The 23,913-nt window shown below is 45.6% G+C and overlaps 1 protein-coding gene across 7 annotated transcripts in view; it reads right to left on the bottom strand.

Annotated features, from left to right (window-relative positions):
• COL26A1 (collagen type XXVI alpha 1 chain) overlaps positions 1-23,913 on the bottom strand; it is a 135,356-nt gene that overhangs the window by 108,030 nt on the left and 3,413 nt on the right. For 5 of the 7 annotated variants that reach the window (XM_026037000.1, XM_026037003.1, XM_026037004.1 and 2 more), the window contains exons 1-2: positions 23,193-23,436; positions 4,508-4,630 (exon numbers count right to left, since the gene is read on the bottom strand). In XM_026037000.1, coding sequence (XP_025892785.1) covers positions 4,508-4,630; positions 23,193-23,344 — 275 coding nt within the window. In that variant the 5' untranslated portion in view covers positions 23,345-23,436. Of the gene's footprint in view, positions 1-4,507; positions 4,631-23,192; positions 23,437-23,913 lie in introns of those variants that run through there. The other 2 variants (XM_026037006.1, XM_026037007.1) reach the window with 1 other exon arrangement.

The raw sequence follows: 23,913 nt of genomic DNA, 5'->3' as shown, positions 1-23,913 counted from the left end.
CAAACAAGAAGTCAGCAGGCTGCACTGCCTGAGCCAAGGCAGAGCTCCCACCAATTCATCACACGTCTCGTGGGCTGGAGCTATCCCCCAAGCTCCCTGCCCCTCCCAGCTGCAGACACACAAAAAAAATTGCAGTGTTTACCATACCATGGATCTGATTCTCCAGTCCTTGTTTTTCTCTTTACACTCTCTTGCTGTTCTGGTTCTTCCCCACAACTCCTGCTATGTACAGGGCTCATCGTGGACCCGTTTCCTTTAGTACACGGCACAAGGCAACGCCTGTTCCCATGAGCTTTTGCACTCCCCGAGTCCTCTCCTTGCTCCTTCTACGTGCATCAGACAACGTTTTAGACCGAGACACCCTCCTGCATATGGTCCAGACTCCCAGCAGTCTGGTCTCCACAACGATGCTAAAAAATTTATTATAGCCAGACCCTACACAGATGTGCCTCTTTTGGACAGTCAGCCCAGTACATGACTCGTCCTTGAGATCTTACCCTCCCTTGGCTCTTTTCTTTCCCAACACTTTTCCACTCTAAGATCCTTTACTTCCAAGGAGCTTCCCTTGGCTTTTCTCAGCCCCTTCTCCAAACAACTTACCCTCAGCCATCAGAAAGTTTCCCCAGGGCTTGCTTGCTACCCTCAAAACGGGGGAACTTCCTACAAACATCAAGAAAACTATTTGTTTGTCCTCCTTTCTTTACAAGTCCTTCATGTACAAAGCCCCCTTTTCCACAAAAAACAGCTCCAGGATTACACATGTATTTGACTGTCCACTCCCCAGACAAGCGCTCCTTTAGACAAAAGATGAGCTTTTACTTCCCTGCATATGCCCATTCAAATACAGCTCATCTATAAATTACCTATTTCTATTCCCTCTCAGAGATCACATTCATGAGGCAATTGAACCTTTGCTGCTGAAGTACTTTTGCAGGACAAAGCAAAGATCAAGGATCTGGTACTCAACTTTTTCTTTAGCCTAAGTGAACCACCCACCCTGTGCCTCAGTTTCCCCCGCTGAGCAGGGCCGCATCCTTCATCACAGTCTAGCTTTCACAGGCTGTATTTGTCAGCTCTGGCTGACAAAGCATCCCCAGGGCCAATTTAAAGACAAGTCTTGTTGGAGACCAGACAGCTCTCTGCAGACACAACGAACCCTGTACAAGATACCGTAGTGATTCTGAAGTCAAAGTAGATGGTGAGTTGAATAAATCTCAGCTTTTGCCTTAAACCACCCATCTTTCAAAGTCAACAAATCAGAGTTTTCCAGTACATAGTCAGACAAATCACTGCTGCTATTCATGAAGTTAAAAGCAAGCTCAGAAGTTGTACTCTGCAAGCTCCTCTCAAAATTCCTGCTCTTATTTAACAGCCAAAGGAATTTGGCACACGCAGGGAAAGGCTGAAGCTTTGGGATTACAGCGTTGCAGGCTTCAGCTTTAGGCTTCTCTCCCCAACATCACGCACAATACAGGCACTGGAGCAACAGACTCCTCCAAAAAGAGTTTCCTCCGGTAGCGTGGAGAGTCACCAGGAGACACAGCACTGCCCCAGGCCTGCCCAAGCACATGGCCAAAAATCAAGCTAGAAACTGCACGAATCCAATCCAAAATCCATCTATGGAGCAGCAGACACAGGCAGACATATCTGATAGCTCAGCTATGACATTGGTAAGGATATTCCAAAGAGCAATATCTTACTCTTGGTTAAGACAGCCTTTGGAAAACTAAAAAAACTAAAACCTAAAACTAACAGTTGGACCTGTTATTTCTGCCAGCTGCCTCAGAGCCCATCTTCTCCTAGAGCAACCAGACAAAAGGGCTGCACAAGCTTCCTCCTGAACACGCAGCAGCCGGCACTTGGACTGGCATTGCCCAGTGATGGGGAATACTGAGGTCTCCCTAGAACATTGCATCCTTGCCCTCCAAGCTCCCAAAAAGCACACCACTTATTGCTAATACTGACAACTCAAATCCAGCCACTTGTCTAATAGGGACTGAGAGTCAGCTCGTCCGACCTAATGCTTGGCTCTCACGCACTCAACAGTATTTAGGAGCCTGCAGTCACTGGTGAGTTTGATGTGGCCCTACATTGATGTAAAAAGGTCTTTAGTGTTTTTTCTTAGGTGCATCTAACACAGAGGCTTTAAACATTTCACTGAGGGCCCCTCAGAACAGCTCCAGCAACACCTAAGAACAAAACCTGAGCCTCCCAACTCCCATTCTTGGCTGTGGACTCAAGACATCTTGCTACGCTTAAGTCCTAAACCAACAGTCAAGAGTTCATGACTTTGTCCCTAACACCACACTTAGATTTGACCCCAAGATGAAAGTCTCCATCCCCATTATCAGTGGCTGGAGCCAGCTAGTCTCCAACCACACCGTGATTTCAAAATCATGTTTCTGCCAATACCAAGATGTTAAAGCTCTTTCAAGCTTCATTATGAAGTGCAGAGTGTGGCTTGAGCCAGACTGGAATCTTGGCAGTGGTTCTACGTCAGGGAAGTAGCTATAGTTTTAATCCTTAAAAGAGCAGGGACTTCAAGACAGGACAAACATGGAGCTCAGCTGTCACAGCCTACCACCCACCCTGAATTTCCTGGAAGAGTCCTTATGTTTTCAGCTCTGTTCAGCATCATGCAAGTCAAGCACACAAAGTAGCCCCAGCCTGCTAACCCTGATTTGTTCTAATGCTGCTCTGTGCTTCAGAGCACCGTTTTTCCTCAATCATGTCACATGGCACCACAGTCTGCTGTCACATGCATCACCATATCCCACCACACAAGCTTTTGTGATCGTTATTCCAGAAAGGGAACAAAGAAACTCCTTTAGCAAAGCATTACCTCTGTCTCCGATAGCTCAAAAGCTAGAGGAGAGAAAGAAACATGGAAAAAGGAGAAGAAAAAGATAGCTGTTAAAAAACCTTAGAATGAATAGGGATGGGAAATACAATGCATCCCTGGGAAAAGGGATGATAGGAGATTAGAAAAGTCTTTCCCTTGGATGTCACCCAAACCACAAGCATTGGCACAGAAATACTGCAAAACCACAGTAAGAGGAGAGGTTAGGATGAGCCACAAACCTGCACTTCTTTGTTTCCCAGGACACAAAGCCCCTTTAAATAGCAGGCTTCCAAGCCCTTTGCAGAGAAGTTAATGACCAAGGTCTGCTGCTCTGCTATAAGAGACCGCCATCAGCTCCTCAACACAAGAGATGGTTTTGTTAGTGTTATTTAATCATCCCAGTTTGTGTCCAAGAAGATTCCAGAGGTCTTCAGAGGCTTCAGTTCATTTTTATTCAAGTCCCAGGTTGCACAGTTCAACACGACTTCTTGGTAAGATTTGGGATATAAAGAGGAATGAACTCTTAGACTGATAAAGAAGTCAAAACCCAAGAAATCCAAGGGTTTTTTCCACCTACTCCGTCAAAACCCAAGAAATCCAAGGGTTTTTTTCACCTACTCCTCTCATGGCAATAAGGAGGGGTATCAATCAACTTGGAATGAAATGGACTCATCCCTATACCTTACACTGTGTCTGAAGAAGGATAATCCATTTATAGCTATAACCAAGTGCTAATCAGGCATTAAGAGAAATCAAAACAAAGCTTTTTGTAATTTTCCTACTTTTTGGCACGCTCAGCCTGATTAACAGGCATGTGCAAACCTAAAGTTTCCTCTGCAGAATCAGGATGTTCTGAAAACTGATTTTAACATCTGAGGTTTTAAGAATCTTGAAGTACTTAGCTACCCTGGTAAAGAGGGAGATTGGAAATTGTTGGGAAGGTACTGCCATAGGAGACACAGCCCTTCTCAGCGAGGTGATCAAGAACATTATTACAACCACCATCTTCACTCCAGACAATTTTAACTGTCCTCTGACTCCTATGAGCCATAGATTGCATAATGTAGCTTCCCTATGGATTATAGAGAAGTTACCTCCACTTTAAACCAGTGGCACATGGCTGATGCTAAGCAGTGATCAGCCCAAGCCTGAGAAGGCACCTTGGTGTGGTGTCTGCAATCACTGCTGTCCTGCATGCAGTGGAATCACCCAGCCTGCTGCAAGCCCTGGCCATGTGGGAGGCCAGGCATCTTTTCCAAGCATGTGACTCTGCAGCTTGGAGAGAAATAAGGGAGCTGAACACATAAAAGAGTTCCTACGTAACAGATTTCAAATAGCAATCCTAATGCACTGGAATAAGCTCTGGGATTTATTATTCAATTGACTGGAAAGAAAAGAGAAGGGTTTCCCTGTGGCTTTACTGCTTCTGAAACTGGGAAACATCAACTACAGGCCAAACTCTTGCGTGACATAACCCCAACCTCTACTACTGACCCTGTAGCAATAAAGTCTTCAAAAGCAGAGAAACCGAAATGGATGATCCTATAGAATTCTTGCTCTGTCATTCTGAGAAACAGCTTGTAAAAAATCTCTCCAGGAAGAGCAATGTGCTATGTAAGTGAAAACGTAAATTGTACGTGTGACATAAGACAGTAAGATTTTTACCTCACTAGATTGGCACAAGGTCCTGGCCACCGGCAGCTCTGATAAACTCTCTGGATCACAGTTTCTGAGCCATTCTGCACTTGACAGGAAACTGTCCGGGTCACTGTGTAGTGACACCAATGCCTGTAGAGAGAAAGGACACCGTTAGTCCCGGGGACACAGCAAGCAGCACCAACATGCATCAGACTGACATAAGATTTTAAAAGACTAAAGATGACAGTTTTTAATGTCTGCTTCAGTAAGACAGCTTTCAGTCTTAATTTTCCAGACTGCCCCCATCCCCAACCAAGAGCTGCAGAGAGACTCGTGCCTCCTGCCAATCTGAATCACAAGTGATCCAAATAGGCTTCTTGCTCAGCTCTCAGAAGAGATTGACAGCACATAATTTAGTTCTGTTAGTTATCATGAACAACAGGACTTCATGGGTGTGTGTATGGGGGGGGAAGTCCTCCAGATTTCCTGATGATCTGCTCCCATTGTACTGTTCTTAATTTCATCCTGTTCATTATGGTATCAGTCCATACATCTACAGACTCCTACATCCAAGGTAGAAAACCGTGCTTTTTGGTGTGGTGATATTCACTGTCAGCAGGGCTGAAACAAGCTGGATGCTGAACAAACCTGGAAAGGTGACAGTGTCAAAATGGGCACAAAAGTGTGGGCAAGGAGGGAAGAGAGTCTTATGCTCTCTCACGGGAGAAAATAAGACTTCTTTACCACAAGGCATGGGCAGGAATTAGCCGTGCAAGTGGCCTGCTCCTCTGCCCCCATGACACAAAAGCACCCAGAACAAGGGACCTCCTCTCCCCTAAAGATCACAGCGACTGCCCAGCACTGCACACCAGCGCCAAGCATCCCGCACCCTGGTGGAACGTGGCCTTCCCTTGACCACCTTCCCTGCAGCCATAAGGCCTCCAATCACGAGGATAGCAGATTCCTTAACCTGCTCAGCACAGCTTCGGTACAGAGTTCAGGGAACAAAAAGGAAAAGGCAGAAGGAGAGATGGGAAGTGAGATAGCTTTTGTTTTAAATTTCAAGTGCACGCATACTGCAATCAGGCACTAGGGACTGCTCCAGCAGTTACTCGTGCCATAGGGAATATCCATATGACTATGAAAGGAAAAGCTACCAGGAAAAAGGACAAGTAGCCAGTTTCTTCTGCTCGTTCATACATGGGGTAACTCACATGTTAGCACAGAGTCTGAGGGACTGCACAACCCTTCTGCACAAGCCTCAGGACAAAATCATTTTGTGTCAGGCAAAGCAAGCCATGCATATACAGAACATGACAGGATAACGGCAAAAGCATTCGTCCCAAAATTATTTAAAGCCAAGCTTCTCAACATGCAACAAAGAATTGGTCCAACCACAGGAGAAAAAGTGGTGCCATATTATGCACACCAGCAACAGACCTGGATACTGACAAACTGAGAATAAAGTTACCAAAAATTCTAAATCCGAGCATATTCATCAACTATTTGAAGACTTGCTCTCACATCAAGAACATTCTTCCAGCTAGTCAATGAAATCCAAATAGACTGAATATTTATATACAATATGCCTTAACTGTCACATAGCTTGCGCATATATATATATGCGCACCCTGACCTTCTCCCATGACAAAGATTCATTTGGAAAAAAGGCTCCGTTTCCATTGTGTTCGGCTGGATTGTCCCACACTGATACTGTTCCACTCCAATCCTGACTTGGATGGACTTGTCCGAGATGCACTCTCCCGCTTCCCTGAAAGAAGAAACTATTCTGTGTCAGACCAAGAAAATGCAATGGTGCTAGAAGTAAAGCCAGGCACAGCTGATACTGAAACCAGATAGCTTCGCATTCCTGAAGGCAAAAAGGAGGGAAAAGGAATGAAACGATGAACTATGCACTCCAGCACAGCATGCATGGGGAAGAAGTGGCATTTGAAGACACGTCCCGCTTGCCTGAGGGAATCTGCTCTGGTTAATGTGTAATGGAAAGTCCAAATTGCAAGTTAAAGAAGCTAACCGATATTCCCCTCAGACCTTCCCCTGCCCAGGTCCACTTTCAGCTTGGTCCTTCAAGGACTATTTTCAGTCTGCTTGAGCCTAATACTATAGACCTGGTTCTAGGCAGGTAGCACAGCACAGGTTGCCTGTATCAAGAACTGTGGGAATGGCTGAACACTGTAGCTAACCACAGAAACGTCTTCTCTGGACCTTCACTCAGAGGTGCCTCCAGTCAGAGCTGCCTGTGCACCCCGACAGCCCCGGGCAGCAGCGAGAGGCAAGGGCTGCTCCCACATCCCAATTCACATACTGGAGGCCAGCACATGGCGTGTGTGCATGGTGAGGAGGAAACAGCACACACACATACACATTCCTGGGTTCATTTCCTCAGATGACCTAATCTGGGGCCCACAATAAATGGGAGCAATCATTACAGGAAATGACAGTCTGCCCCAAACTTCTTGTTTAACCCATTTCCTAGCCTGAAGCTATCATCTGGTGGGCAGGTCTCAACAGGACTATAGTGAAGAAATAGTTCAGCTCTATCTAGGAATAAGAATCAACTTCCACTTTCTTCAGCAGGATTAATCAGAGGCTAATAAAACAGCACTTGTCACCTCAGCACTCAGGCTACTCCTTAAAGCAGCTAAAAGTTGAGTTCTGGGAACCACTGCATGGATCTGGAGGGCAAAGAAGAGTCAAATCACAGAGACCTTTGGGGAATCTCATGCAAGCACAGATTTTGCTAAATTCTTTCTTTCCCAAGACAGGGAAGACTTCAATTACAAAAGGTACCCACCCAGGAACAAGAGATACTTCTCACTGCAAAACATCATGCTCTTTGCTGCACATAATTAGCAGCACTTTCCTATAAATGCTCCTTTCAGGCCTTGGGTTTCTACCAGGCATGCCAGCAGGAGAGGTAGAATAACCAGAGTGTAGATAATAGCAAGATGCATGAGGGTTCACAACATGGCCCTCATTGCAGATTTAACAGCACGAGGACCAAGATGAAAGACAACAGACTGACCTGCCCCAAGATTTCTCCTTGCAAGCCAAAAGGCAGTAAGAACAGTCTCCAAAACCCAAGCAAGATTCAAACAAAGTGACGAAAGGTCCCATCATGGCTTACGGAGATTATAAATGACCCTTTATATTATATACAGATGCTAGCAAGGAAGGTTTAGGACTTTTGCTGGCCCATGTCCATGATGGCAGAGAATATATTATTGTTTTTGCAAAGAGAATATTCCATTCCAAACCTGAAAATGCAGTGATCTAAACTCCTTTAGGGCTGGCCCCACTGATCTCGAGTATGCTCATCAGCAGCATATTTAGCAAAATGCCCTGCAGTGCCTCATGGAGTTGGTCTTCCACTGCTTGGCTTCAAGAGGCAAGTCTCCCTTGCCCATTTTCCCCAGCCATTTCCAAAGAGACATCTTACTCTCACAGCCTACTTGATTCCTGGAACACTTTCATGGGCAACTGAGGATCTACAGACCATAGCCTGTGAGCTACTGACTTAGACAACTGCAGTCCAGGGCCACAGACAAAGATCTCCTGTCAGCTGTGACGGGAGACATGTTGTTCCATAGGGAACAAGTGTTGATGTCAGGTGACATCCAGTATTTATTGTGCAGATTCCAGACAGATGCAAAGAAATGTTACTACAAAAGTCTCAAAGTGAAGTGACAACCCCATTTTTTCACCTTCATTTGGAGGTTCTCTGCAGAGCACAGCTCCGAGCTCATACTGAGCTGGGGGGAGTTCCAAGGCCAGTGACACATTGCTTGGGACCACCTGGATCCCAAGGAGAGCCCAGGACTAACTTCCCAGGGGCACACACCAAGCAGACCTCACAGAGCAGCTGACCCTCAGGGACACCCAAGCTGCATTCTTCTTCTGTGACCAGGTTCCAAGGAAGAAGGTAAATCCTGGACCCTACAAGCTTTCCTTGGTAGACAGGACCACTAACAGGCCTCCTTTGTACGCACAGTTCAGGAAAGTGAGTCTAAACCAGGAGACTCCAGGCATTTGCACAGCTTGTGAGGGATAAAGTATGAGGTTTTAGCACAGAGAAATAAAAGCTAGCAAACACACAAAGTACTGCAAGCTCCAGAAGTGCCATATACTCACACATGAAAGCTGAACTCCTGGCTAGCACAATCAAATCACTTTAGAGCAACTGCTTCATGCAGGGGAAGGCAGTGGAGAGCAAGTTTCCCCCTTCTTTCTTATTAATTTTCCTAGCGCTTTTTCCTAGACCCACGAGCCAAACTATATGCAGTGAATCTCTCAACCCAATTCTCCACTATACGTACTTCTAAAAAGCCAGCACTGCAACAAGCCAACAGCCTCATCCCCCAAAACAACTTTTGCTTGCTCCCTAGTCTAAAGTACTGCTTTTTATCCAAGGTTATCAGGCTCCTGGGGGCTCCCTGAAGGGGCTTCTAAGCATGGTTGCAAAATGAAAGCCAACTGCTTGTTGGTAGGCTTCATTTCACCAGACAACTGTTCTCAAACAGAACAATGTCAGAAACCAAGGGGTTGAACTGATCAGGACTCAGCAAGTAGCCTGTTTAATGAAGAGGCTGCAACTTGGAAGTGAAAGCAGTGACATTCTTGCCTAATCACTTCTCGCAGGGAGAGCGCAGCTCAGCTTTGCTCACAAAACTGACCTGCTGCCATGCCCTCTTAAGGACAGACCTACAGCAGGCAGCACCTACCACACACAGGAGCTCTCATGCTCATCCCAGTGAAGGATATGGAGATGGCTGCAGATAATGGCATCCTTGCAGCGCTATTATACTCCCACCAGCACAAAGTGCTGGGCTTTTTGCAGAGACCATCCTTCAAGTTAGAATCTGAACACTTACTGGCACTAGAATCTGCACTTACATTGTGGTAGAGCTAACTCAAGTGGAGATTTCACGTGAGAGAGAGGAGAAAAAAAAAGAAGAGAAAAGCAGGTGTGTTTCTGGAGACAAAAAGAAGAAAAAAAGCTTTAGGCACAGGGTCGCTTCATCAGCACCTGTTGCATGTGCTTGGGCATGAACTAACTCTTCCCACTCCCAATAAATACCAAAGATGTCTCTCAATAAGGCTGGCATTTCTGATGCTTGTGATCCACCCTAAAGCTCTGAGCTGTGTAAACAACTGCACTGAATTATCTCTGTTTCCACAAGGATAACACACTGTGTGTTATACTTAGCAGAGAACAACATTTAGGGCATAGAAAACAGTAGGAGTGTTTTGATAGCTAGATATATTTCCCTGAGTTTCCTCGTAACATTTTTCACTCGAGCTATCAGTTTCCCTGCAATCCTACAGAGGAATTTCAATAAAATCAGAAGGTCACCAACTTTGACTGGGAAAAAGTTGCTGTTCCGGCTTAATGAAAGCAAACTATGCCCTTTTCTCTGTGTAAATAGCACAGCATCCCACTCACCGTGCCAGAACACCAAGCCATACGTTGTGTGCTGGAGCCCCTGGCTAGCTGGTGTCAGACATTTATACATTCCAGCGAGGCCAGGAGTAGAAGTTGCCCTGGGCATGCCAAGAAACCTCAAACTGAAAGGCTGCCAGGCTCTCTCTGGGGTATCTCTTCCCGAAGAATCCAGTTCTACATAATCCCATACTATTCCTTTCTTATTCACAAATACACACCTCCCAGAACGTGCTTTGGCTCTCATCCGAGCCAAGTTTACCAGCTACTTCAGTTGGTTGTCATTAGTTTTATCTTCTGTACCGCTAGGACCTGGTCGTTCTCGTGTTCACAGCTATAACGGAGCTCTCCCCAAGTAGCCACGTTTGGGGAATCCAGGGCCACAATTCAGTTGTTTGGAGCCAGCTGCAAAATTCAATCACAGCTACCAGTTTCCACAAACTTCAGATGTTCAAAGATCAGGGTTTGATTCAGGTCACTGGTCTGTAGCTCAATGGACCATTTCTAAGGATTCCATAAAAGACTACATGGGGAGGAGGAGGGAGAAGAAGGAGGAACAGGACAGTGCACAGATATATGACAGCAGAATCAAGTGTAAAGCAGAGTCTGCTCTTCTGTTACAAAGCTAAGTGGTCTCCCAGTCAGAAGACACAAAAAGCCACAGAAATCCTGTCAATATTGATGTTTTACGCATGCCTTATTCCCACCGAATCCAAGCACTTCAGTCATTAATGGAGGTTAGCCTGACTCCTGTGAAAAAAAGAGGAGAAAATCTTTATAGCAGCCCATTCATTTGGGGAAATGAATAAAACTGGAAGATTGCTGACGTTTCTGAAGGCAGCCAGCAGCAGCCATTTGAAGCAGCAGAGAGCCAGAGGCATGAATAGAAACAAGACAAGTTCCAGGTCTCCCACTCTGCTGTGTCAGTCAGACAAAGAGTTGAAGGAACTCCAGTTTTTCTGCCTCCCAGTAACAGTTTGCAAAAAAAAAAAAAAAAAAGGACCATAAAAATAAGTTCTGCCTAGCTAAGTCTGATGGGACAATTTATCTAGGTACCTCCCAATCGCATAACCCTTCCCCATGGCCAATCCCTTCAGCACACTTCAAACATCTGGTTGCCAATAATAGCCTTAAATTCTCCCATACAAAGTGAATTATCAGACACTGCTGGACAGAGTTTTATCCTAGAGGAATCTTTACCTTAGGAGGAAAATGTACTTCAGTCTGCACAACAGCTTTAATGTTCAGCAGCTTTTGCAGCCAAACGCATTCAACTGTGCTCTCCTCGCCTTGTTGTGTGCATGGCTGACCTTCCCTCCAGGGAAGAGCTAACTTTAATCAATAGGAAACTGCACAAAGTTTAGCCTTATCCTTCTGCAGTCACTGAAGTTATAGGGGTTAAGGGAGAAACTTTCCCTACTACAATTATTGAAAGCCTAGAAACGGGATAGCCGGGGCACGGGTGCAGCTCTGTCAGAGACACGGTTCTCCAGGGCAACATTCAACTTCCTCAGCCATGAGACCATCCCTCTGCTTCTTCCAACCCTCCACCTCATTCACAGGCACCTTCCAGCTGCTGTAACTAATGAGGCAGGGGCCCTGCAGGCACCAGCAATGCTCTATTACATAAGCTTGATTCATTTTTAGAGTAGATCCACCCTGCACATCACCACAGAACTAACATAGACACCCAAGGGTTTACGGTCCAACAGGCAGGTAGCACCAGAAGGCTGAATTTATAAGATTTATCATCTTCAATACACACAGCTTGCTGCCCATGTACCTATTAAGGCATACACATGGAGAAGGAGGAGAGGGACCAAGGAAAGTTTCTAACAGTCCCTCTGTTTTTTCCCCCACCATCCAGCTCCTTTGCATTTTCTGGTGCCATGTTCCGACTGAATCAAACAATAAATATGGTTGGCCTGAACCATAATTATCTTCACCTTGAAAATAAAAAGTTAGTGCATGACAGCATGCTCAGAAATAAGGGGGAAGGGGGGCTGCTTCTTTGAAGTCCTTTGCTTTTACATGCATCCTTCTCAGCCCTGAACGCCAGTGCTGCTCCCTCCCTCGCGACCATTGCGGTCAATGGGAAGATGGTGGTTTCCAGTGGACAGATGGAAAGAGAAAACCTACAAAAATATTCACAGAATCTTTGTTAAGTTAGACTGACCTAATAGAATTTGACATTCTGCATACATGCAGCATGGAAATCATGTATAATTATAACCAAGTATGTGCAATATAAAGCCTCCCTGAATTACAGCCTTTCAAAGGAAGAACATGAGTTGAAACATCGAAGACTCAGCTGTAGACGGGTCTCCCACCTCCACATTTCAGACGTACACAGTATGATTTAGTCATTCCTAGAAAACCTGACCCTGAGGGAGGAATACAGGTAAGAAAAGGAAGTAAGACCTTGAGCATTAAGCATTAAGCTGGGATGTGGATCACCAACTATTTGTTCAAAATATACCCAGGCTTCTAAAAGGACTTATTTACCATATGACTCTCTGTCCCAGTCTGAAAGCCAGATCTAGTACTGCTGCAGCCAAGACTTCAGCAATGATTTTCATTAGAGTACATGATTAATTTTATAAAGTACTCTCACTGCACTCTAATCTTACCCCAACATAAATTCACCCAGAATTAGGCTCCCCAACCTTGAAATAACAACACAGCAGACAAGCGGCGAGTAGAAAGACAGGACATCAACACGTATCAATTTATCCTCAGAAAATCTGGGTAGAGAAAAGCATAAAAAAAACAAAAAAACTATCAGGAGTCAGCAACTCTATAAAACTGCCCTATGTATTATGAATGCTCTTGCTGCAAGAAGGTCTTCATCATCTTTCAAGTCACTACGTTGAGTTATCTCCAAGTTCACTTGCTACAATAAATCATGACAAAATTCAGCAAAGACAGCACTTCACACAGTCACCAACACAGCAGCTGCTAAGTCAGTCTCCTGCATTTGCAGACTGAATTAGCTTGATTCCAGCATCTCCTGCAAGGCAAGGACTAGCAACACAGGGTCTGCATTTGCATGCATCAGACAGCCCAAAAAGACCCCTTTTTTTTTTTTTTTTGGGGGGGGGGGGGGTTGGCTTTTTTACTTACATGGCCCTAGATTTGAGCACATTTAATGCCTCAAATTCAGCTTTCCGATGCCAAACTTACAGCATTTAGCAGCACAAAAGTTGCATGCACAGCAGAAGCACAGTCTTTGGCGAGATGGAGATGTGTTTTTCCTCAGCATTGCACAGTTTCACTGTGCAGGATCAAGGAGCCCAACTCCTACTTGCCCAGTTCACAGATCCCAAACAGTGTCATTTTGAGCCCACTTCAACAAAACCAAAATCCTGCAAAATCTCTGCAGTGAGCATTCAAAGTGCTAATCAGATTGGAAAACAAAGCCCAGAGGCTGTGTGTTAATTTGCTGTTTAAGATGAAAACCTTTTATGCCAGCTCTGCCATGGCTGGCACAAGGCCGTCCCAGGCGTTACTGCAATAAAAAAATTTGGAAAACAATCTTATTGTTCCAGTCACACCCAAGGAAGTTTCATGTGTAGGGAAGCAGGAACATCAAAACCAAGATGTGTTGTGTGAACAGAGAGCTCAGTTTACCCTTTGCAATACTCAGTATTGAGTCAAGTGCACGTTGGGAGATCAGAGACAGCAAACTAAGGCAGGCTGCTGTCTCATTAGCTTTGAGATTAATAAATTTTTACTCAAGCACCTAAAACTTTCCAAAAAATAATTTTTTACTGTAGTACACTAACAAAGCCCTTTATAAGCCTCTAGCCACAGCCACGGGGGTATCTCCACAGCATTTGCTGGAGATCAACTCTTCGGCGCACAGTAGTCCCAAACCCCTGCTAGTGAAAACTCTGTATTGTCTCATCACTTTTAAGCTCACTCTTAAACAGATGGTCTATGTTTAAATCGCCCACAGCCCACTGCACTTAAACACCGACAGACAGAACATTTGAAGACATCTAGAAACAGTGCTGTACTTGCCTTTTTTTCAATTAAAACGGTTATTTTGCTATTTCATCCAGCTTTCTAAGCTTTCACCATTTTGGAAGCAGTCTCCACACTATTTTTGGCCAAAAACAATTATTCATTTTCCTTCCTTAAACCTTGCTGCAACCTAGTTTGTTCATGGGGAGAAGAGAGAGTCCTTCTTGCCTGACCAGAAACACTAACACCTTTCTCTATTATTAAAAAATTCTTGAGAAATTTAAGAAACTGCTTTAGTGCCTCAGTGCTTTGGAAGTCTCTATTTGGAAGGGAGATGGTCTTGAGGGATAAGAGCTACATTTTGGTATCCAGGTGGAAAACGGGTTTGATTCGGCCAAGTAATAACAGGCAAAAGAAAACCCCTCGTAGCCTGTGCACGCACAGTAGATTCTTTAGGAATGATAACACTGCTGTGAAACATTCCCGTGTACACATGTGAGAAACCAAAGGGAGAAAGCAGCATGGAGCCAGAGAGATGACAGCAGGGGGTCCGAAGGAGATAGACTGACAGCTGGCCAGAAAAAAATCTTGCACTATTCCATGGGGAACTATCAAACAGGGCAAAATCCCTCACAAAAAGAGGTGAAGTGGGGAGTTTTTTTGTGGCAAAATTAAAGGCAAAGACATTAAAGACAGACAATATTCTCCCCCCTGAAATTTATAGATTTCTCTGTAACATAGAATTTTTCAAGGCTGAACAGATTAGCACGAAGGAAAAGAGCACAAAGGATAAAACTCTTCTTTGAAAAGAGACAGTTAGAACCTGTGACACAAGGTGAGTTCAAGGTCCAGCCACAGCACAGGCCAGCTGAAGCATGTGGCACAAGCCAGTCCAGATTCAGCTCACAAATTGGGACAATTCCTCTCATTCCCACTGCTTCCCTCTCCCCTCCCTTCCCAGCCCCTTACCTTCCCAAGGATTAAGGAACAACTCCTCCAAAATGTACCTGGGAGCCAAAAGTTTAATTTCAGCAAAATTCTAAGGTCATTCTAAGATGCTGCTTTGAAAACCTTCTAGTTGAGATGCCAGTAACCACTTAGCAGGGACTGATGGATATAATCAGAGAGCCTCACTTATTCAGAGGACCTTACCCAAGAAAATGAGTATGTTGCTGCAGTTCTTGCTCTAAGTTTCCAATGTTTTTTTTGCTGCAGAGATTTTGAAGAGGTTTTATCAGACCTGTAACTACCCTATCAGGAATCAAGTATTTTTCTAGGGCTTGGCAAAGTAGGATCTTATTATTTCTGCTTGCAGTGTGCAGTCATTCAAATCTTATCCACAGGCCTACAGCCTAGGAATTCCTACAACTCCGTAATCCAAAATTTTTGTATCATTTGTGATACACATTAGTGACTTCCAGTAACAGCAGCCCAGGAGACAGTCTTTTATTGTGTGATAGTTTAAACTACTTGGCTCAGTGCTGCATCCTGAAATACACTGCAGGGAGACAATATATTTGCTGCAGGTTACGCTGATTTACAGCAGCATTAAACCATGTGCTGTAACATCCTACAGAGTCCACTTCCCATTTTTACTCTTCTACTACATATCAGATGCTGTGTGGGAATGGAGGAACTCAGCAGCATCAGACCAGGATCGGCCTTTACTCAAAGGCTAGTTTTGTGCCATAGAAATGAGTTTTTTTCATCGCGTGCCCACAGATCAGTGCTGCTTCCATGGACACACAGCCCCGTGCAGCCTTTCCTAGGCTGTTCCATGCCCAAGGGGAGAGGAACACAGCCAGTGCCACCACTCTACCCACCACTCTGCTTCACTCCTGCCGTCTCAGCCCGCTCTCCTCACCAAATCCTTCTCTGCCAGGGTCAAGGACTGACTCCCAAGGACTAATTCCAGGCCTCCCCGCTCCGAGAGGAAATAAGCAATACGCTGATCTCTATTCTGCAACAGTGGAAGTTTATATGAATGCCAAGTATTATCATTCATAGATTTATTATAAACTTGTGCGTATATACACATACAATACCCTGGATTTTGCAGCTTTCCATCTCAGATCTAACCACACCCTCAAAGTACTCCCCAGAGTCTTCCCTTCCACAAAGGGAAGTATTACTGGTTCCATTTTATTTGGGGGAAGAGAGGAGAAAAAAAGAAAAAAAAAGAAAAAAAAAAAAGGTCAGAGAGAACTTACAAGTCTCAATTCCCAGACTTCATGCTGTTCTACAGAATATAGGCTGAGTGTTCGAGAGAACAGTCCATTTGTTCAGGGAGAGGATGGAAAAAACAAAGCCTTATGAATCAGCCAGCTGATAATTAAAAGCAACTAAATCCAGATCATTTTAAGCTGCACAAGAATCTGGACTCCTCAGAATCACAATTCCTTTGCCAAGCAGAAAAACCAGGGTCACTTGCCTAGCTGGTCACTGTTGTCATGGCCAATGCAGTTCTGGCAGGAATGTCCCTTTAACAAGATTCAGAGATTGGACTTACCAGCGAATGCGACTCTCCCCAAGTGTGTTTAGGTTAGTGGAGTTTGCCATGCTGAAATACTGAAGCTTAAAATATCAGATTTTCTCTATCCTGTACTGCTAGTGGCAATGACAGAGCCAAGCTGACAGCTCAGTTCTCAGGATCCCTGCCATTTTAGCCTAAAGTTCATTAAAAGCAGCATACAAAAAAAAAACCCTCAAAGCTACAACGAGCATTAATTAAATCAATGTTTTCCCAGGGATGTGGGATATCAAGTGACAAAAGGTCTCCATACCTCCCCTGAAACTCAGGAAGTGCAGTTCAAACCAAGCCAGGGCCTCAAAGAGCTTGATTTCAAGCACCTAGCACAGAGCAGCCCACCTTCAAGTGCCTCAGAATAGCCCATATCCCCAGCAAAATCCGGCATTCGGTGGCCAGGACAGCACTGAAATGGTAGCGATCTTCCTGACATCTAGCATACCTCCCCACATACTGGAGCCAGAATCTTTAGCTCAGTTTGTAAGAGGGCACACGAGATTACAGTCGGATGCAAAAATGTCCCAAGAAAAGTCACACACGTAATCTTACAAAAATCCTGAGAAATCCTGTAGGAAGGCAGCTCTCCCCGAGCCGTATACCACACACAAAGCAGCTCTAGTAACCTGCAGGGCCAAGAGTTTCTCAGTCCAAAAGAGAAGGATATTAAATAGACAGCGGTTTTAGATTCATAAGGAGAATTACCAGAGATATATAATTCTTCAAGGACTGTTGTATGAGAAGGTTAGAAATAACCTGGTTACACCTCAAAGCTAATGGTTTTGTATTTGATGGCACAAAGAATTCATAAACAGCACTTGACGGGGATATGATAGCTTGCAATGTACAAAGTGGACTTAATGGGAGCAAGGTAGGAAGCATCTAAGATACTGTTCCTATCAGAGCTTCTTATTCCTTTTGAGATATCTCCTTCTTATCCCTTAACAATAAGAAAGGCCCAGGACCCAAGCAAACCAAAGGGCAGAGAAGTGGCATCAGAAGAAAAAGGGTCATCTTCCCTGGGGAAAACGTTAGCAGAACCTCCCTTACGTTGGAGGGTTAAAGATCTCCCCCTACACACATGCACAAGCAGACCCCAGCAGATCTGTCACCCAGTGCTGCCTCAAATGAGGATCTGAAAAAGCTCATTGTCCTGTGCTGTGTTTACAGTAATAATGAAAGCCTGGAGGAAGGCTTGGAAACATCTGAGTTTAATAAGGGCTAAGCAGAACACAGCAGAAAGCAGTGTCTGCCCTTCCGTTGAGGGCTACCCCACCCCAGCCAGCACTGCAGCATCAGGCCAATGGCTTGGAGACATTATGTCATCCAGTGGCCCAGCAGCCTACGAACCTCAAACCTCTTCATGAGAAGCAGCAGCATCTCAGCCCAAGCTGAGAGTTCCCAGCACCACACTTCTGAACTGCCGAATAGGCCTAGTCCTGGGGGAACGAGCAGATGGTGATAGACCCCAGGCACAGCCACTTACTGCTCAGCCACTCTTTATCATCTTCGAGAGGCCATGGAGAGCAGGGGAGGTGCTGGAAGACTGGAGGAAACCAACGTCACTTCAGTCTTCAAAAAGGCAAGAGGGAGGAGCTGGGAAACTACAGGCTGCTCAGCCTCACCTCCGTCCCTGGAAAGGTGATGGAGCAGCTGATCCTAGAGACCATCTCTAGGTATGTGAAGAAAAAGAAGGCGGTCAGGAGTAGTCAGCATGGATTCACCAAAAGGAAGTCATGTTTGACGAACCCGATAGCCTTTTACAATGGGAGGACTGGCTGGATGGTCGATAGGAAAGCCGTGGATGTTGTCTGCCTTGACTTCAGCAAGGCTTTGAACACTATCTCCCAAAATATCCTCACAGAAAAGCTACGAAAGTGTAGGTTGGGTGAATGGACAGTGAGGTGGATTGAGAACCAGCTGGATGGCAGAGCTCAGAGGGTGGTGATAAATGGGGCCAAGATGTCTTTATCTCAGACATTAAACATCACAAAGCTGCTTCAAACATTTCTCTCCATAGGATCCATCCTGTGGGCTCCTCAGTGAAAAGCCCTTGCAAGAGAGGAGAGGATCAGTTTTTCCCCCTCCTGCTCTTTGAAAGACCTGTGATCTCCCCATTGCTAAAAGTGTCTTGGATCTGAAATAGCTTCTACTGACCCTTCCTCTGAAAAAGGAAACAGCTACAGCCGTTTTCAAATACCCAGGTCTAAATCAGCACAGGTTACACTTTCACCCAAGCACACTACTTACACTTCTGGTCATTCTTGGGGTGGTAAGGCATTAAAGATGCCAAACAAGCCAAAACATCTTAGGTTCAACTATTCAGTGCAATAAATTGCAAGTCCATAAATAATTGTTTCCTTCCAGAAAAGAAAAGAGGAACAAAAGCAATTAAGAACAATTCCTCAGTTCCTACTCTCTTCCCTTTCTATAGGGACACTTCAAAACTCTGTCTAGAGATCAGTGCCCCAATATGTTCATAAACATTAAATAAGAATCTTAATACTATTTAGTTATATAACAAATTGAAAATTTTTAGGATGATATCCCCATTACTAACATTTAAATTTTTTTTTTTTTCAGTTTTGATTCTTATTAGAATCTTTTTGCAATATGCCGGCTGGCATGGTCTAGCTTCAAGCTTAAAGCCTCAAAATAAACCTTCTGCCTCCGTGAAAGCAGAGTTAAGCACTGTCTACATCTCTCCAAGTAAAAGTCACCAAGAGCTTTGGGTTGCTGCAGAAATGAAGACCAATGAATTTCAACATTACCCCACAGGGCAGTGAGTCCCCCTTTTACAACAGCAACAACAAATGCTGCTTCAAGATGCAGAGAAGCTAGAGATCTAAACCCAGAGGGAGCCTGAGAGTCAGTCTATTATTCTTATTCAGTAAACCCAGAAGGACCCATTTTTTGACAGTCATTTTAGCTACAAACCCAAAGGATATCCTTGATTTTTTCCTCCCTTTATCAAGACACAGCCTGAGTGGATAAAACAGAGACCTAAGCAGATTGTGATCCAAGTGTCACAGAACTACTCTGCCAAGCAGAGCTGTTAAGTTTCTAATCTTGTGTTTCATTCGGGGCTTGAAACACTAACAAGCTCAGCTTGGAGAAAACAAACAATTAAGGATTATTGAAGGAGACACTTTAGTTAATTTATCCAGAGACAGCACGAGTTCATCGCCACCCACTCCTTTGCTTCACCGCTACCTTTTCCTTTCTCGAGCTGGAAAGGAGACATACATGACAGGAAGCAATTCACACAAACAGCTGGAAAGCCAAGACAGTAGGAGATTTCCTAAACAAATACAGCCCAGTGCAGTAACTAAAGTCATGCCTGGTATTTCAAAGCCATTCCAGCATTGCTAGGCCCTTACACCCTGTTTTAATTGTGTTACAAAACTGCAGCTCTGAACCTCCCAAGTTAGATGAAGATCATGTGGCTCAAGAAGGCAGGAAACAAACACAGGGGAGTTGAAAGGCTTGGTGAGGAGCTTAAGACCTTGTGACCTCTTGGTTACCTGGGTAGGGCACTTCAAAGCAGAATTAGTGCAGAGGGCTCAGCACGACACAGGTTTGTTTGCTGGACACCCCTACACAGCCCAGCAAGCACTGGAGATCCCCAGCAATGAAGAGCTGTAGACCTAGAGAGTTTGTGGAGTCTCCTTCCCCGGAGATCTTCAAAACCTGCCTGGATGCCACCCTGTGCCAGGGAGGTTGGACTAGATGATCTCTAAGAGTCTTTTCGACCTCAACCATTTCGTGATTCTGTTATTGGGTGATGGAGGAATGACTCAAAGCAACAGCCTCTGGGGAGAAACAAAGGAAACCACATTGCTCCAATACAACTAGCTTTATATCCCACACCCACTTGAAGACCACAAGAACTTCAAAATTTGGGGCTGAGATCACATTCAAACCATCTTTCCCTGGGAGAGTCAGAACTAACAGACAACTGTCAGGAAAACACTAGGAAGTCTTTGGGTAGGATGCTTTGGGTAGGATGCTTCCCAATCTCAGAGCCTTAACATGACAGACAGTTAAAAATCTGTCCTGAACACTAATTTCAACCAAAACAGCAAGGCTGCTATTGCAGAGCCAATACCCACCAACACTGTGGTGTGAACTGCAGTCAGCATTGCTCAAACAGACCCTAGAGGAGTTCAGAGCATTCATAGCACATGCAAAGATGACTGAAGTTTCTTAGGTCTATCACTAAAACCAATCAGAAGCTACGATTTGAATAAAGTGTTTCTTTTTTAATTTTTTCCTTCTTTTTTTAAGAGTAGAATTTCACTGTTAGGGATATGAGTTATGTTTCCCTTCCCCTCCCCTTCAAATCCCAGACACCAAGGACTAAATTAACTACTGAGCTTGGAATTGTTCACTACTAAGAAAATACTCCATCAACTTTTTTCCCCCTCCTCTCCCTTAGGAAAATACAATTTTTGTGACAAGTTAGTGAAAAAAAAAAATGTTAGCAGATTTCCAGACAGCTCTATCACGTCCTCCCATGCTGACTGAGAGCAGAGTCATTCACAAACGCAGGTTGCATTTTGGAGCAAGAAGCGACATGAGCTGCAGAGCCACATCTGCACACGCAGAGCCACAGCAGCAGTTCTCAAAGCTCCAGCCTGCTTGCACTAGGCAGAAGACAGGGGGGAATAATGCCATGTCACTGCATACAGCACACGTTGGGAAGTGGGATTGGTTATACAGTGCCATGAACAGCAATCACCTACCCATCCACTACAATGTCTTCAGGGTATGGAGAGCAGACACTATTTGGATGCAGATGCTATGTGGATGTGGCTGCCATCGCTTAACCTAATTCGCTGCTGTTAAGATCCTCAGTTTAGATGGGAGAAAAGGCAGGAAAATACTTGGGCGGGAAACAACTAGCAGTTGCAGTCCTGAGAAGTGCTTGACATTCATGCAGATCAATGTCCCATTTCAGAGCAAAAAAACCTATATTCTGCATTCAGCACCATATTAAATCCAGAAGAGCAAAGCAACTTCAACCTGTGGCTGCGCCCTGCAGCAGGCTTCCCCCAAAGGGCAACATCCTTCCTCACTGGGTAAAGTTTTCCCACACAGATTTTCCCACCAGGAAATGAAGAGGGTTTTTTTGTCAAATATTTTCCAGCATCATCCAGTGGGAAATTCTAAACATATCAAGATTGCTTCAACGTGTGATATTTGATTAAGCACTTGAACCTTTATTTCAAAGCGATTTTTCCCTCTCTTCAGCTTTTTTTTTTTTTAAACATTTCCTCCTGTTTTAAGCCAGAATCCAAGATTCTCACATGGCCAAGCTTCACTGGACAACCATTCTACCAGCTTTTACATCACTGTTTAAATTCACTTCAGACAGTTTTATACAGCACTTTATAGACTTGCAGAGGGTTCTAATCCCCTGACGAAGCGTCAGCTACCCAAATACCTGCCCAGGGGAAAGCTATGTCCACGTGCGACGCAGGGAAGGTCTCTGGCAAGGCGAGCGGAGAGGCAGTGCATGCTCATGTAAGCGTGGTAGCTCCGAACAAAGATCTGCAGGCTAATAGATATGTAAGACAAGCAACATGTGGTTCTCATTGTAACTCATGCTCTGGGAAGGGGGTTCCTTGGAATACAGCCATCTGGGATAGGTTTATCCCATTACTCTCCTATAATTTTCTGCTGTTTCAAACCCTTTGACAGTTACTCTAGTTTAACATCACACCCCCTATAGACTGAGGCCTGGCTGACAGGCCAGCAAACAAAACCACCCCCATCTTGGCAAAATAGGCACCATATGCAGGAACCACAGAGCAGAGCAGGAGAGCAGCAGCTCTTGTGCTTCAGGACGCAGCTTTGCAGACCCGCCAGGTAGCTGCCTTATCCCAGCCCCAACAAGCTGCGCTGCCCCACATCCTCCTGCCCCATATCCATCCTGCACTCTATGTATTAGCGTGGGGGGAACGGGGAGGGGTACAGACAAAACAGATGAGTCCTGAATATTAAATTCCTAAATGCCCATTTCAGGGAATCACTGGAAAAAAAAAATCATGAAATTCAAGAACAACTGGAATCAGGTTAAGCCACTGTCTTACTTTACACAGTGCAGCTCATTCATCTGAACAGCTGTTTCACCTCTAGAGAAATACCCAGAGAAAACAGAGGAGGGAGGGGAGCCGGAGTTGTTTGTTCTATTGAAGCAGCAAGATGCAGTAAATCAAAATTGATTTACATTAAGTTTATGGGAACAGGCTTGGGGCGGGTGGGAGGTTTGGTACTAAGCAGCTATCCAAAAACTGCAACTCTTGAAGCAGTATCTATAATTAAGGTCTCCTTTGTTGAGCTAAACAAGTTTTCCTCACAGCCAGGGGCTGTAACAGTTCCTTGTGCTGGCATCCCCAACACTGCAGCTCCAGAGGCTTTAAAACCACGGCTCTGCACAGTACAGTGACATCCTGACTCTGGCAGGACAAAGTTCCCAACCCCAAAAAGCTGGGGTGGGCAAGAAGGGAAGGGTTTGGGGGGGGGGGGGGAACCAGAGCTCAGCTCCTTGTCTCCATCAGCTCTGGAGGGACCACCAGAGCTGGAAGGACTCAGCCTCAGGTAGGTCTGGAGTCCCCGGGCAGCCCTGCACGGCTCCCTGCACCATCCATGCTGCTGCCCATGAGGATACTCATGGGGACCACAAGGTAAGCACAGGCAGGGATGGGGAGCATTTCTGCTACGATTTCACCGTCCCGCTGACTCCCCATCTTACTCACCGGCGACTGGTGAAGCCGCTGCCCGGGGAGCCCGAGCTCTGCTCGGGGTAGTTGTGCTGCAGGGTTGACGTCGGGAATTGGTAGAGGAAGCCAGTCCCTAGCGCACATCCATGCAGGCAGCAGCACCAGGACAAGAAGAGCGCAAACCGCATTTTTGCGGGCACGAGGTTTTCCTTGCACACCCCCCTTCTTCTCACTCAGCACAAAGCGCAAGGCCCCCCCGCCTCCCCACGTGGGTTGGGAGCCCTCAAGGAGGGAGGTGGCCCCGAAGCCGGGGAACGGGGAGTCCCGGGGCCGCCGGTGCGGCTCTCCGGGGGATGCGCGAGTGCCGCTGCGGAGCGGGACCCGGCTGCCGCTCGCACCGGGGGGCCGCGGCCGGAGCTGCTCCTCGCGCCCAGGGCGCACACTCAGCCCCGGATGCCTTTCAAATTTGGCGAGGCTGGTCCGACTCCGTCAAAGGGGGCGTGGGGTTTCTGCATTAACCCTTGCCAGGCCTCGCTGCAGAGCCAAAGGCACCGGGACAGCCCAGGAAGCAGGGAAGCTGGGGCCGTGCCCAGGTACGGGACCTGCTAGGTGTAGAGTCACAGCCACGCAGAGAAGCCAGGGGGGAAATAAGGCACAGGCATCAGTGCGCAGCACGCGGAGAGCCAGCAGCGTTGCTCCAAGCACTGCTCCAAGCACTGCTCCAAGCACTGCTCCAAGCACTGCTCCAAGCACTGCT

This window comes from Nothoprocta perdicaria, unplaced genomic scaffold (assembly GCF_003342845.1).
Source record: "Nothoprocta perdicaria isolate Ctin4 unplaced genomic scaffold, notPer1 scaffold_189, whole genome shotgun sequence".
Lineage (NCBI taxonomy): Eukaryota > Metazoa > Chordata > Aves > Tinamiformes > Tinamidae > Nothoprocta > Nothoprocta perdicaria.
Note: the sequence above shows the minus strand (reverse complement) of the source record. Positions and strands in the feature narration are given on the sequence as shown.